This window comes from Choloepus didactylus, chromosome 4 (genome assembly GCF_015220235.1).
Source record: "Choloepus didactylus isolate mChoDid1 chromosome 4, mChoDid1.pri, whole genome shotgun sequence".
Lineage (NCBI taxonomy): Eukaryota > Metazoa > Chordata > Mammalia > Pilosa > Megalonychidae > Choloepus > Choloepus didactylus.
This window is the reverse complement of record NC_051310.1, coordinates 132,677,773-132,693,274: the sequence shown is the minus strand read 5'-3', so window position 1 is coordinate 132,693,274 and position 15,502 is coordinate 132,677,773. Positions and strand designations below refer to the sequence as shown.

At 41.7% G+C, this 15,502-nt stretch overlaps 1 protein-coding gene across 2 annotated transcripts in view; it reads right to left on the bottom strand.

Moving 5' to 3' along the window:
- Positions 1 to 840: 840 nt before the first annotated feature.
- FBN1 (fibrillin 1) overlaps positions 841 to 15,502 on the bottom strand; it is a 250,836-nt gene continuing 236,174 nt past the window's right edge. The window contains exons 60-65 of one of the 2 annotated variants that reach the window (XM_037834046.1): positions 12,770 to 12,886; positions 12,381 to 12,509; positions 11,462 to 11,581; positions 6,259 to 6,490; positions 3,351 to 3,525; positions 841 to 2,143 (exon numbers count right to left, since the gene is read on the bottom strand). In XM_037834046.1, coding sequence (XP_037689974.1) covers positions 1,754 to 2,143; positions 3,351 to 3,525; positions 6,259 to 6,490; positions 11,462 to 11,581; positions 12,381 to 12,509; positions 12,770 to 12,886 — 1,163 coding nt within the window. In that variant the 3' untranslated portion in view covers positions 841 to 1,753. The remainder of the gene's footprint in view (positions 2,144 to 3,350; positions 3,526 to 6,258; positions 6,491 to 11,461; positions 11,582 to 12,380; positions 12,510 to 12,769; positions 12,887 to 15,502) is intronic. The other variant, XM_037834045.1, reaches the window with a different exon arrangement.

Genomic DNA, 15,502 nt, shown 5'->3' with positions numbered 1-15,502 from the left:
GAGAGCTCATCTCGTTCCAAGGAAACTCATTCTCTCTGTGGGCAGCTCTGTAATTAGGGAGGTGCATGTTATACTGGGACTCATCCACCACTTATTCCATCTTCTTCAGCCCCTTGCTCTTCAAAGATTTTGAGAGCTTTCTCCAGTGTCATGAAGGGTTTTTTCCCTTTCATGAAAGTAATCTTATTTCACTACCACAAAATGCTTTACTGCTTTTAGGGATTTTTCATATTGTTTCCTATCAATTGGATGGGTTCAACTGGCTAAGTATTCAATATCACCTCTAAAATAAAAGCAGCATTTTCAAATTATGACATTCATAAAATAAGAGTTACAGCGTTCAATTGGATTCAATTTGGGATTATCCCTTTGTAATTAGACTAGCATTGACTAACAACAGATGTTTAGGGAGGTAAGCCTGCCAATACTGCATACATATTTGAAGGGAGGGGGCTTGATAAATCTTTTATAATGAAATACATGTGCTCTCAGACAATGACTAAACTTGATATTTGAAAGTATTTAAGTCTATGGTGATTTAAAAGTCAGAGGATTAATTAGGTCATGTTTCAGAAATTATGCTACAACCTCAATTTCTTATTAGGGCATCCTGTTAATGAAGTAATTCATAGGCTGAAACATCAGATTTTGCTATCTGCAATGAATAAGGCGGGGACTGACTCAAATATGTTAAATTAAATTCTCCTAGTGATTATACATTTGGCACCTATAGAAGCTGTGGCTAACAGGCCCAGGATAATTTAAATCCAGGAGACATTCTTGAGCCTCTAGAACAGCCCATCCAACCCCAAGTCCATGCAACAACACAGAGCCAAGGGGTAAACTAAAAAAAAAAAGAGACTGTTTTATTGTGACATTTATGACATTGACCCCTTGTTGACAGGAATGACTGAGGGTAGTCTTGGCATATTGCACAGGTCACGATGAAGGATGCACTGGTGATCCTCTGGCTGCTGAGGCCGCTTGCTGGTCCTTCCAAGACCTCAGTAAACGTGTGGGCCAGTCACAGAAATTTCATTACCGCTTGGTGTATACATTTAACAAGTCTTTGGTCTTAATAAGCACCATTACAAACCCTCACATTAAGGGCATTATTATTCTAGTTTATAAATGTTTCAATGATAAAAAATAGCACGATTACAGTATACACACACTTAATTTACATGTAATGTATTATACTCATAACTGAGATAAGCTACTGAACTAACTTTGGTTGACTGAAATTAATGAAGTATTTGAACTGAATACTTGTAATTTGGGTTCTAAGTTGTGTAAATATGACAGTGCATTTATAAATCTAGTTTTGAATTTACTAGCACCAAATAAGTATTATACATGGCCAACCTAGTATTTGTATTTGGAGAAGCAACGTTTAAAATTTTGACAAAGTGGAACAGTCCATCAACTGAAAGCACATTCTGTATTGTTTGCTGAAGGATGGCATATCAGCATAAATAGCCAACCCCCAATGGAAATAAATGTCCCAGTTTTCAAGAATCAACATATATGACAAGGTAGCTTAGCTACACTCACGAGAAGCCTGAGAAAGTGGTTGTTTTGAACTAGGATAGGAAACCGGTACCTTGCTTTTGTAATATAAGAGTTGTGCTTATTTATACAGATTTACTTGGCAAAAGATTGTACCTATGACATAGAGATTCTGATTGGGAGAAAAATTCAGTTCTACCTATCTAACTTTGTTTTTATAATTATTTGGTCTCTGGATGGTGAATTAATGAAGCAAAATCTGAATTTTCATTTTCAGATTATCACCCAGTTCACCACTGAGGTAGTCTTTGTCATATTTGTCTTCTAGCTGGTTAAGTTCTTTCTTTTTGTAAAGTGGAGTACTACTGATTTGTAATGAATAGGTTCCAGCCACTGGCTTCTTCTTCGTGAAGTGGAGGTAGCTGATCCCTTCCTTTTGGTTGATTTTAAAGAGGCCATCTTCGTTTCCAGAATCAATCAAATATCTGTTGTGATTTGTCAGAGTTGTAAGGGCTGGAAGGAGTTCGAGGATGTGGACCTTGTTACTGACCCGGGAAATATTGAAAGCAAAGGTGGCCGTCTTCTCAACGTCCCAACTTGCAAGACTCACGTTGGCTTCTGTCTCAGGCTGATCCTGGAAAGACACAGGACAAGGTGCTAAATAAAATGTAAGTACAACATGTATCTCCCAGATTAAAGAAAAAGTAACTCGAATCTCACACTAATACAACTTTCTGCCCATGTTCCACACACTATGTTGAAAATGCAAATTCATAAAACACTTTGCTCAAACCACAAACGTGTTAAATAGGTACGTATTTAGAATATTTAAGAACACTAAACCGATGTCAGGCAGCAAGCCAAGTTGCAATCACTTGTTTTTGGGAGTCTTTTAATGCAATGGTGTCAAAGTGTGGTCCCTGGATCAGCAGCATCAACATCACCCGGGAATCTGTTAGAACTGCAAATTCTTGGCCTCACCCATTCATACTCAATCAGGAATCTGTTCCAACAGGCCTTCCAGGTGATTCGGATGTATGCGCAAGTTTGTGAAGCACTGTTTTAACAGAATATTTTCTTTCCAAAGATTTATCTCATTTCCCAAGCCACAGCAGATGGGCTGCAGCAGCATTGACAGGAAGAAAGAACTAGTCTGTTTCAATTTTGTTCACTGACACAAAACCATCCTCTCCTAAGGCCTCACCCATGAACCTACTTCCTGATGCTGATGATCTGCTAATATTTAATGCTTTTCAGCAGGCTTCTTGCTGGCCTCTCTGGGACTAAGTGTGCTGGATTCTATGGGCCTGGAGCCAGAGGTCTGGGTGAATATCTGTGCATTACTGAGTTGAATGAAAGGCTGCAGTAGTCGTAGGCAAAGAAAACCAGGCTGCTTCAGCTCCATGTTGTTTTTGTCCATGGTCCAAGTTCCCTCACACTCCACATGGCTCATTTCAGTAGAGGAGCCTCTAGCCTCCGGGACTTGGCATCCCTGGGTAGTGAGCACTATGTCACTTTGCTATTCTGCCCACTGGCTGTCCTGGATCTCAGACCCTGTCCTTTCAGCAGACTTTGGGTGGGTGTTTGACTTTCTTTTTGGCGAGACAGAGGAAATGAGCAAGTATGTGAAAACCTTCGAATGGCCACTCCCTAAAAGCAGCATGAAACTTCAGCAAGGCCCACAGACTCTTGGAAAATGCAGCCTTGAGCCCAGGGAATGTCTGGATTTTCTCTCTGGGGAGCTTTTTCACACTTTGGAGCATCCCCTGAGGAAACCACAGGAATCTGGAAGGCCTTTCCACAAAAGGAGAAATCAAAGGAGAAACCACCTTCTGACCTACCTTGATATTGGAGGCATCTGTTTCGTTTGTGCTTCTCCGTTTCCTACCCCGTTTGGGGTAGCCGTTGATCTTACAGTCGTAGCAAGCCTCTGGAGAGAGTGAATTGTCATCCATTTCACCGCTGACCGGTGGCTCTGGGCCTCCTCGGCTCATGCCCATCCCAGAAACACAGTGTCTGCAGTAGAAGGGAAGCACAGACGCTGTTCGTTAGAGCCAGGGGATACAAGGAGGCAGGGGCAAGTGTTCTGGTGAAGCCTGGCCCCGGCACTCGTGACACATTCAGCCATGGATCATCTGTCCATCACAGGCGCTGCTGGTTCTGAGAATCACACTGAAGTCCTCTGTGTTTGGCCTCTAATCTAATCTCCAGTGCTCTGGGCTTATTGATTTCTTTTTGCTATCTTGCAAGGCCCTGTTTTGCATACTTATTTGGCCCTGTTTCTCAAACCTAAGGTGGCGGGCATTCTGCTGTCCTTATACAGGGTGGATGACATGGAGTGAAAACAAGAGAAGAACAAAGGATGAGGGGGGCCATTTGGGACAGTAAGTTAAAATGTCTTTTATTTTTTTAATGAAACAGGCATCTGTGGGAGTGAAGAAAGTATGAAAAATCACTGTTTCATTCATTTACCATTTCTCACTTAACCAAGGCCATCACTATAATCACCACTCCTACCACCATCACCGTTCCCGCCACCATTCCTATCACCACCACCACCACCTCTGCTATCACCACCATCACCACCATAACCACCACCACCCCTCAGCATAAATTCTAGCCTTCTGAGCAATCTATTATTTGACCTCTCATTTTTGCTGAAGCTACTGAGGAAAGCAGGAAAGATCTAGATGATAACCGAGGGTTGATTTAGTAATCAATGATGAAGATACGCAATATGTAAAATACATGTATCAGAGCTTGCCCAATTGTGGGAAATCATTTCAAGTCATTCAAAACCAATAGGGCCATTGGCTCTGACTCATGTGAAGCTGGATAAACAAACCGATACCCAAGAGAGAACTAGTTCAGCTGTTTTTCTTTGCCTTTCAGTTGTTAAAGCCAAGTTATAGTGGGAGGCTTGCATGTTTCACAAGTCCCTTGTTTTGTTACTCTGATTACTCTTTCATGGGCTACTTGGAATGTGTATTTACTGGGCTCCTTATTCAAAGTGTGTTGAAACACTTGAATGGTCCTAAAAGAATCTTTATTTGGGGCAGGGTTTACTCTAGTGATTCAGAGTCCAAAACAGTTACAAATGGGTAGATTTCTACTAAGCCATAAGAGCCATAAGGTAGACTAAACATTATTTACCTACTTTCCTGGAATAGTTGGCTATTCTTTATAACCCATTTTCCTTTATACCTTTAGGATTCAAAGGTTGATGCCAATGGTCATAATTTATTTTTATTTATTTTTTTATTTTGCAGCAAATGACAGGGTCCTACTATTCTCTCCATTCTTGCCCGAGTCCAATAATTTTCCTTCCTCTTCCCTTATCTTGAAACATGAAATGTGTGGAAACAATAAAATGAATTGAACGATAAATACTCATTCTGTTTGTCTGTATACATTTGCAAAATGATTAAATTATTGGGAGGCAAACCCCAAATTTGCAGTCTTCAATTCCTTTCTCAGAGCTTCTTCCCAGTATTTTCATTTCTCAGGAGCACCACTTATAAGAAGTGTGACTATAAAATCCCACTGGTCATGAGCCAGCTTGGAGTGTCACAATTTTTGCTGGGAAAAATGGTTTTGGCATTGAACTTGTAAAGAATGAGTCTACTGAGAGCCAGACACAAACATCTGGGAATTTTCGTCCTATTGCTGGAATTCGTGTGCTTCCCATGAAACATTCTTTCACCTTCAAGCCTACAGAACCCAAAATTAATTCACTTGACATTTGTGTGTCAAGAAACCAAAGACCACTAAGTTAATCATTTGATGTATGTGGGTATTAGTGTGGGTGTATATGAGTGTGTTGGGTGTGTGTTGGGGGGAGGTGTGTAGGTATGTGTGGGTGTATGTTTGCAGGGAAAGTGTGTATAAAGTATGTGTGTGTGTGGGGGGGGAGTACATGTGTGTATATGTGTATTTAATGTCTGGGTGCTTTTAATTAAAAAGTTAAAACTTTGAGATCCTTCCCATATAACTTCAGAATAACCAAAACTAGATGGAGGGACAAAGTATTCACAGACATCTAAGTCCAGATTAATTTAGCAAGGATAAAGGCCTAAACTTTTAAAACTTACCACTAAACTTTTAAATCATTGAATAAAATAAAAAATCTGTCTCTTCCCTGCACCAGCTCTCACACATAAAATCTGGTGAAGTTTTCTACCTGGAAAGTACAAAATTATTATAACTCTCATATTTAATGCCTTTTTGGTAAACTTTAATGTCAATTCAAGTCTGAAATGTAAAATACACTTTAAAACCCTAAAGAACTCCCTTCAAAAGGTATCTCTTTGCCTTGTCCTAACTTAAACTAGAAGAGAAGACATTTTAAGTCAATGCAGAATCCCGCTTGCCCCAGGAAAAGGAGGGATCAGCAGGGTGCAGTGTGAGCCCAGCTCTGTCACAGGTGGGCCCCCTATTTCTGGAGAGGTGAATCCCTTTCCAATAAGTTATGACAATCAAGAGAACAAGGTGGAGAAGCCAACTAGCGAGGTATTTACAATGTGGTTTCATTATTTTGTTTGATGATTTATGAATTTCAGAAATCCAGATGCCCCCTTTCAAATATAATATCCTAAAAAATAGAAAAAGTTTCAGCTAACCAGAATTAACTCAAGGCTTACAAAAAGCAGAGGTTCTTGTCTATTGGGACAGGTAACTTTGAGTTAAATATTCTTAATCATATTATGAATGAGAGAGTTCCCGAGCACGACTGGGACGAGTAGTGCTTACCCTTGGCCGATTCTGAAGTATCCGGGGGGACAGCCACACAGGTAGCCACCCTCCGTATTGGAGCAGCCATAACTGCAGGGCGCCTGGGGAGAGCCACATTCGTTTATGTCTTGGCATCCTCCACTGAACTGTTCATACTGGAATCCGGTGGGACACATGCACTTATAGCTCCCCAGAGTGTTGTGGCAGGAGGCTCCTCCGCAAATGTGAGCACTGAGGCATTCGTTTTCATCTGCGGGGAAAACACGGAGACACTGTGTGTTTGAGACGGACCAGAGATTTCTACTGAGGAGTCTGGGTCAGGCCACCTGCTGTGGGCCCGCTGGTTCCTTGGCTCAGCTCTCGAGAAGGTAAGGAAGGTAGAAGGTGCTGGGTTGGGGGAGAGAAACAAAAAAAACAGAGAAAGATGTGGAGATGGAAGTGGCCACATGTCACGCTGTGGCTATACGTGGTAGACAAGGTCAAATGCACCTGGCGGAGAGTATTAGAGGACGTCATTCTGAAGGATCGACAGATTCCAGTTCTCATCTGAATTCATCAGTAAAATGTCCTGCTCCACATGTACACTTGGTAAAGAATGTGGGGCTGATTCATAGCAAAGACTCAGGGTGGGAGGGAAGGAACCATGCAATTGCCTTTTCTGCGCAAGTGCCCAGCAATGAGACGTATCTCAAGAGCAGAGGCCGGCCATATCCTAGAGGCTGCTTTCCCAGACCTCTTTTTTTCAGGATATGCAGCCCTGGCAAGGGCTGGTATCCTGTAGGAAGTGTCTGCTCCATTTGGACTTCCTTTTAAAAAATCAGTGAAAGCCCCCAGGTGCTTGTTCAGGGGGATGAATGGTGCCTTCTGGTATGTCCGCTCCCACCCTTGAATGCCTCAACCCCCAATCCAAACCAGCCTCCTGCCCAGAGTGTCTGGGTTGTGTCTAAAGCTAAGTGTGGCTGGAAGAGATTCAGTTCAGACTCCATGAGCAATAACTGGGGAAAACCCCAAGAGAGACAGAGACAGATGCTGCAGGCAGCACCCAGGGACCTAAGTCTGAAACTAATAAGCAGAAAAAAGAAATTTAACCTTTGAAAATTGACTCAAAGAGAGAAAATCTTGAGTTTTTCATTATTTCTGATTTATGCTTTTTTGAAATCTCTGATATATTTTTGCAGATCTGCCTTTGTAGGGCAGGTGGGAAGCTTGCTGGTAAGATATTACCTAATTGCTGCAGCCCATTTTCAGGCATATATTCATTTGTACACAGGTAGATTGGCCTTCTCCTCACTTAGGGATACCTACCTCCAATGGAAGGGAGGAAGGGCAGGGAAATTAACATTTAGTCGATACCTACTACTTGACAGATAGGACCCTATGTGCTCCACATTTGCTAGTTTACGTAATACTTAACCCTCCTAACAATCATGGGAGGTAGGTATTATACTCCCTGTTTCACAGATGATGAAAGCAAGGCTCAGAAAGCTTCTCTAAGGCTCAGTCAGCAGCAATAGGGCACAGATTCACACCCAGTCTGGCGGACTGCGAGAGCTACGTGCTTTCCTTTATTCCACAGAGTCTCTCGAGACTCACTTGTATTTAAACCAGTACTTCCTTTCTCCTTTAATTACCTTTACCTTCTTTGTTAGGGAAGATTCATCCATAAAGAAAAAGTTGACTCTAAGAAAAAATTACATATTTCACTTTCTTTTAAAAATTAGAATATAAGTGGGGAAAGGTGGTGGGAGAAGGGTTGCTTGTTTGTATATACTTATTACATACTCATATCTCCCTCATTCCTTCCCTTCCTTCCTCCCTCCCTCACTCCCTTCCTCCCTTCCTTTCATCCTTTCTGTGTTCCTGTGTGCAGTTACAGTGAGAAGAAGGAGCTTGGCAAACAATTAGAAAGCCATTCAATGAGCTGCCTGCTATGGCTCGGTGCCCAGCTACGGGTCTGTGAGCTTAACTTTGCCTTTTGAAGATCTTTACATCTGAGGAATCTCAAGTCCCACCAAGGTCACTTAGGCTCCAGGGTTCCTAAAACAGAAATCATTCCATCTGCCATTATCTGTGTTGTTTCCCATTATTTTAATTTTGGGATGAGAAATGCAGAGACGAATGGAGACCACGGACAGCAAGCCCTATGACAAAGAGTGGATGAAGAAAGGAGGATGTCTGTTGGGGTGGAGAAAACACCTCTGTGCTGGATGTCTTCCCCTTAACCCCGTGCCCACCCTCCACCCTTTTCCACCTGCTCTGGGCCGCAGAAGGCTGAGCTGTGTGGAGCATCGATAGGCTCCACTCCTTGTCCTCTGTATTTAGCTGGATTCAGCCAATAGGGTACAGCAGCAGGAGATTAGCGGGCAGAAGAATGAGGTCAGGGTATTTATTCCTCCAGCTCCTTCCCTGCGCAGTCACCACCAGTCGGGGGGCTCTCTCACACAGCTACTCTCCCCTGCCCCTTCAGACCTACTGTGTGCTCCCAGCATTTGCTAATCTGGGGGCTGCTGCACTATGCTCCCCCGGGGTTCCTAAGCCCTGCCCACACCTTAAGTAGCTTCTTCATTCAATTGTCCTTAATTACCCAATTTCAATGTACCCTCTGTGTCCAGCTGGGACGCTGATGGATAAAATGTCTGAGGCATGGGTGTATGTGAGGGAAGATCTGTCAGTACAGAGCTTAGATTCATTCTGTTTAGTTTCAAGGGGCAGAAGTGAGAGGGAAGAAAAGTTCAGTTCCTTAAGAAAAAGACATTTCTAAGAATTAAAGCTGGCTATATATAGATTGAGCTGTCTCCAGAGAAAGTGAGTTTCATTTAAGGTGGTGCTGAAGCCAAATTAGGATGACCATGGAGGCTGGAGAGAAATTTATACATTAGGAAACAGGTCTGATCATCTCTAAAGTTAAAGTCCTTTTAACAGTGAACATCTGTGTTACTATAAATATCTATTTCCATCCAAATATTCCCTCTCCCTTTCACATTTTTTTCAATTTTATTTTATTTTATTTTTCCTCTCTGAGACTCTGATGAAGGTCAAGTTAAACTTGCTTATCTATGATGGAGAGTTGGGTGGATGGAGCACTGATTATCAGATAAGAAAATTGCAAATGTTCAGTGTTTACAGCTTGGAAATAGTACATTTGTGCATTCACCCATTTCATCAGTATACAAACACTAGAATTTGGTTAACTTGTTTTGCATTTTCCCGACCTTTTTTATACTGTGCACCTTGGAACAAATAGATCCGTATGGAATTCCTCTATACTCCAACAAATTTATTTATTCTTTCAGTTGGTATTTAAATTGGTGAGGTTTTCATTAATTTTTTTTTAAAGGGATAATTCTAATTTTATCGAAACAGCATCAGAGTCTCTAAAATCACTCCTTGAAAGCAGATTTAAACCTACCCAAGCTGTCCTCTAAAATTGAAGGCTCCAGCATCAGGCTTGCAAAGTGTATTAGCTGCAGCATTAACGGAGTACCACTAGGGGAATTCTGAAATACAGAATGGACTTTCTTCAACTAATTTTCTCTAGGTCAAAATGGGCTTACTCCAACTGCACACTAGAAATATATTTTCTAGGAAACAATGAAATCAGTGGCCTCTTGCCCCAAACCCATCCATCCTGGAAGAGTGAACTTCCGGAGGCCTCGGAGTGAGGATCCAGGCAGGGCTGACAAGAGATCTGCTCTGCATGGCTCTTGGGAAGCCACCCCTGGCCTGAGGAAATGCTCGTTCTTGGTAACCGTCTCCCGAGAATTATGAGACCAGTTCGGACAAGTGTCTTTTGGTGATCAAAAATCCTCACCCTCTTTCTACTTCTGAATCAGACTATTCTTCCAGAATCCTCAACCAGGGGATGATCATCATGGGATCAAAGCAGGATCTCCAGGCAGTGAGGACATGGCCTGGCTGTCCCTATCCATTCCTGGATTTAGGGTAGGAGGAGGAGGGTAAGGCGCAAGAGTGGTGAACCTATTCTCTTTTATATTTCCCCCCATAGCTCCAATCTCATTAATGAGGCCTACATAATAAGAGCAAGCAGGCACATAAACTGGGTATTGAATCAACAGAGCACCTTCTGGAAATTCTGGAATGTCAGAAAATGGATGATTAAAATTGAAGAATACCCTAAGCTGAATGGAACAAAGGCATTTTTAGTAAAACCAGATATCTAGACAGCAAGTTGTGCAGTCTAAGCTCCTTTAAGTACTGGGGTCATTTTAGCCAACCCTATTCACCTCTGCAAAACTGTCTTGTACAGAAGCAAACCAGATAGAGACACAATTCTGGTAAATGAAAACATACAAAATGTGTCTTCATTTGGAGTAAAGTGAAACCTTGCAGTGTGGTGCATACATCCAGGAAGCAGTAAGTCTTTGCATTTTTGCTCAGGAGGGCTCTATACCAAAGGGATAGCTAGGTGCTCCATCAGTGCTTGCTGAATGAAAATAAACTAGTGACCATGATGCTTGAAATGTAGCCCCAAATCAGGAAGCTAAGAGACTTGGGTTCTAGTTCCAAGCATGCCACCAAATAACTGGGTAAGGGAAGATTACTTTCCCTCCCTGGGCTTCAGGGTCCTTACTAGTAGAACAAAGGGCCTGGGCTAGATTAGGCTCTCTCCAAGGACCTCATTAAGCGCTATTCTCCCATGGCATTGCTGAATCAGAGATAACATAATTTTAATTTAATGAGAGTGCTTGTGGACCTTCCTTAATTATCAAAAGAATTTCTCAGTCCTAAAAAAAAAACAAAAAAACAAAAAACAAAACTTGCTGTGTCTGACTCCTGTAGTCTGCCCCAACAATAAGTACAGCCAAACGGAACTACTTTTGAATCTTCAGACCAAAAGCTGCTCAAAATAGCCTCTCGCTGGCTGATACTTTCCAATCAGGAGTAGGATTTTGTTGGCTTCTGACGTAAACAGAACTCAGGTGTGGGTGGATTGCTAGCAATGCAGCAGAAGAGTGGGGAAATATTGAGAGGCAAGGAATATGGAGGGCATTTCATTGCAGATGCTCTTAAACTACCTTCTATTGTGAAATTTTTCTTAGTTTGCTATTTTGCAAAGGGTATAACTGCCCTCTGGTTTCAACCAGGGTAGGGCAATTTTAAGTGTTTGCTGCTTCAATAACAAATTTAAAGTTTTCAGAAAGAAAGCAATATTTTTGATGCTGATAGCAATTCATCTTGCGAATGAGGAGAAACTACTTGCCAACACATTGGTTCCACTGGTAATGCTGAAGATAGCCCTGGGGGCAGCTGCACCTGTATCCCCCGATGATGTTCTGGCAGCCGTGCTGGCAGCGGTGGTTTCCTTCACACTCATCCACATCTGAAAAAGAAGGCCCCATTGCCTTTAAGCCACGTTGATATGGCTTCTGAATTGTCAAAGTGGGCTCACAGTAGCTGCCCAGAAAGCAACATTTATATGCATGCTAAGGGGAAAGGCAATTTTAATAAGAAATCTGATACCTATTAAATTATTCTGCTACCCAAAATTTCAATAGTAACTACTCTATGACTTTTCATAAATTCAATGAGGAAAACAATAAGATGTCCCTGGTAAAAACCTACAAATAAAAATAATAAGTTAACGCAAAGCACAAGAACACTCTAGGGGATAGCTCTTTAAATTATTTGTGATTGCTTATTTGCACCAAAATTAGAAACCAAATGGTATAAATGCAAAAATAAAATCCTAAAAGAAAAAATTTAATCTTCTAATTACATATTATTGGAAGAGTTACTCCTTATATGTTTAATCCACGTTGGGGAAATCTTTTATGTCTTTGGACCCAATGACCAGAAGAGTATTGAATCACATTCGGAAATCTAGCTATTTTTCGTAACTGGGTTATTCTATATTAGATTAAATTAATAACTGAGCAAAAAAATTTTTGATATACCTAGGAAAGGCATGCATTGCAGACACAATCGTGCATGAGACAAAAGCTGAATCTCTATGATATGGGACGGGTGCAATTCAGACAAAGTATTTCCCATCTTCAGTTGGGTGTCCCCCCGTGCTCAGTTCTAATATCTCATAGAGGATAACGATGATGGTGTTGATGGCCCTGGAGGCCACCCCTGCCAGCACCCACCAGTGGGATCACAACTGAGGCTCAACCCACCTTCACAGCTGGCGCCACTCTGATCAAGTGAGAATCCCCGCTGGCATTCACAGGTGAAGCTTCCAGGAGTGTTTTGGCAAATGCCCCTAGCCCCGCATAGGTTGATGTCAGTGGTGCATTCATTATTATCTATGAGAAGCAGTGGGGGAAAAAGAGGGAATTAAAATGCCCCTCTTTGTGTTGTTTAAAAGAAAATGAGAAAGAATACTCACGTAGAAAGGACAAATAAAACCAATATCATTTCACATACATGTGTGCACACACAAGTAAATGCACTCACATTTTGGGGGCTTTTGTCTTCTTATTCTAGCAGCAGAGGGAGATTGAAAACAGCAGTCCTTTAAAGGAATATCCACATTCCCTATAGGGTTTATTCCACTCCCACTTACCAATACAGGCTGTATGGTGTTGGGTAAATCCGGGAGGACATTTACATGTGAAGCCGCCAATAGTGTTAACACACAGGAACTGGCAATTGTGCTGCTTAGTTGCACATTCGTCAAGATCTATTAGAAAAAGCAAGACAGGCATTCAATTTGAGCTGACAACACAGGCAGAAACAGGAAGTCGCTCTAAGGTTTGATTCCTAATTCTCAAATGACCCCAGACAGAACAGAGCCCCAGCAAATGACTAGGAGTCCAGGAGATAAAGCTTTGGAAAGATAAAATGTGGTCTCAGTTTACAACAAAAAAATGTAGCTCTTTGAGGATGTAAAGAAAACCCGATTCCTTTTAGTTAGAGGAATGCAGATATTATAAAGGGATTTTAAATAAATTATAAGATCTTAAACAAGCTATAAAATGAAGTGAGAGCTGAGGGCTTTTGAAAAATTTCCAGAGCACTGGAAGATCTAGTTAAGTTGAAATATAAGATGAAATGTTGAGGCTGGAAATTAAATTGTTCACTTAGTTCTTTTCTGTTTGCTGTTTTTAATCTGCTCAAATGAGGTTGTCAAAAAAAAAAATCTGACTCCTTTAATTAGGGATTCTCCTTTGGATAAAACAACATTAAAAAATCAGGAAGGAAAAAAAGGAAAGAAGAAGCTTATTCAGATAAGCAAATGGCACTTTAATAAAACCATCCAGGGTATTTTTCCAACATTATTCCCCACATCTCAATAAAATCCCTTGCTTTGACCAGGCCTCTTCTGTCATTGCCTCTAGTTCTAGGCTCATTCTCAACTCTGATGTTATTTAAAAATACCAAGAGATACAAAGTTCATTCTAGCGTTTAGTTGAATTTTAGGCAAAATAAACCCCTAAAATCAAAAACAAAAAACAAAAAAACAAAAACAAAAACCAACCAACAAACAAACAAAAAAACCTGCTGCGTATTCAGGCAGCTTTCTTTCCTGCTAATGACCTTATTTTGTCATAAATTTAGTCACCATGCACCCATTTCATAAATGTGCTTGGAGCTGCAGCTCAGTCCTCGTTTTCTGGTGACAGTTTCCACTCCTCAGTGCCAGGTGAGTAACCTCTGGAGTGGACCTAACCTGGGAGGACATCCCCATATTTCTCCCAATGCTGACTTCTCTCAAAAGGAAGCCAGTCCTGTGCTCTTTCCATAGAAGGGGGCAGACTGACGGGAGCTCTTTGTTCAGCTTTCTTGAGCCCTACCGACCTCCCTGGTAGGGCAGAAGGGAGTGGGGTGGGGTGCTGATTCTTCATTATTGATTACTTTGCACCTCCTGCCAGCAGTGCAGCTTCCTTACTTATGACCCCAGGGGCTTTTCTAGGGCATCACTGCACATTTGTTGAGGTGACCTGCAAACAGGTGACAGAGATGTTGGAAACAACACTATTTTATAATTACAAAAGCAGAAAGGGACCTAAATTATAAGTGAAGCTATAAAAGGCATACAGTTATTTTATATGTCTAAAACTATAAAGAGAGCGTTACCAAGGCTTTTTATGTACTGTGAAAGAGCCTAATGACTACTATACATTTAATTTCCATTTTTCATCTTTTGATTGCTATCAACTTTTGAGGATTTTCTGCCCCTACAGGTTCAAAAACACTGTAAATTTGTTTTGTTTGTTACAAATAATGTGAATAGTGAGAGTCATTCCCCCTGAATCTGAACAGCTCAGAGCTCAATGTGATGCACAGATGTAAAACGAGTCCCATGTTTGAGAAAAACAAAGCTATGAACAACTCTTCATTTAACACGGTCAGAATTTTTGAGTAGGTATCTCAGCTTCCTCTTCCCAAACTATAGGATTATATAGGATTAGTGCTGTAAATGAGAACTTCAGGCTGTTCCCCATTCAGCCAGTCAGTATTAACTGCTTCTTAACTCTCTCTCTTCCAGAAGACAGGAAAGAAGTCTCTACTCCTACCCCACCCTTTACCGTCTCTTACTGCCCTTTCTTTCCTTTAAAGTTCATGATCAAGCACTCTAACTCTATTCTGTCATCTGGTCTACCTTTCATTCTCCAACCCCCTCTATGACTCACTTTTCCTTTTCACTCAATATGAAGTTCTTACTGTTGAGGAAAATGTTCACAGGAGTAAATTCACCCCAAAAGAATTTTGCAAAGGATAATGTCTGGTTGAGGAGGAATTTCCACAGCGAGTTGTGCTGTTTCTTCATTCTTTGCCATATTTATGTTTCAGGCAAGCTCTTACAGAGCAGGTATAACCCTATTTTGCAGAATAAAAAATTGGACACAGCATTTAATTAGGCACAAGGTCCTTTGAAGATTATGGCCTTGATTATTCTGAGGCAGGCTTTGCCAGAGATCTGGGCTATACACTTACTGAATAGATAGAAGGCATACATGCAATAAATAGGAAGCAGAAGACAAAACAAGTCAGCCAGAGAGGAGGTAAGCAATTTAGGATCCTCCCCACCCAAGCCCTAGAGAGCTGGCCCTGCCACCTCAGACCCTTATGAGAGGCTCCCATGCTTGCTCATGGGGCATACGGTGAGGAAGGCTGCTGCAACTGGTCCTGTGCAGCCTTCTGGCCTCAGCCTCCCTCCATGTAGCATAGGAGGTGAGTGGAAAGGAGACCCTGGCCAGGCACTGACCCCCAGGAAGCACCTCTTGCCTATACTGCTTTCACCTTGGCTGTGGGTTCCTCAGAGGCAAGAGGAAAGCAGTGATGTTCACCAGTA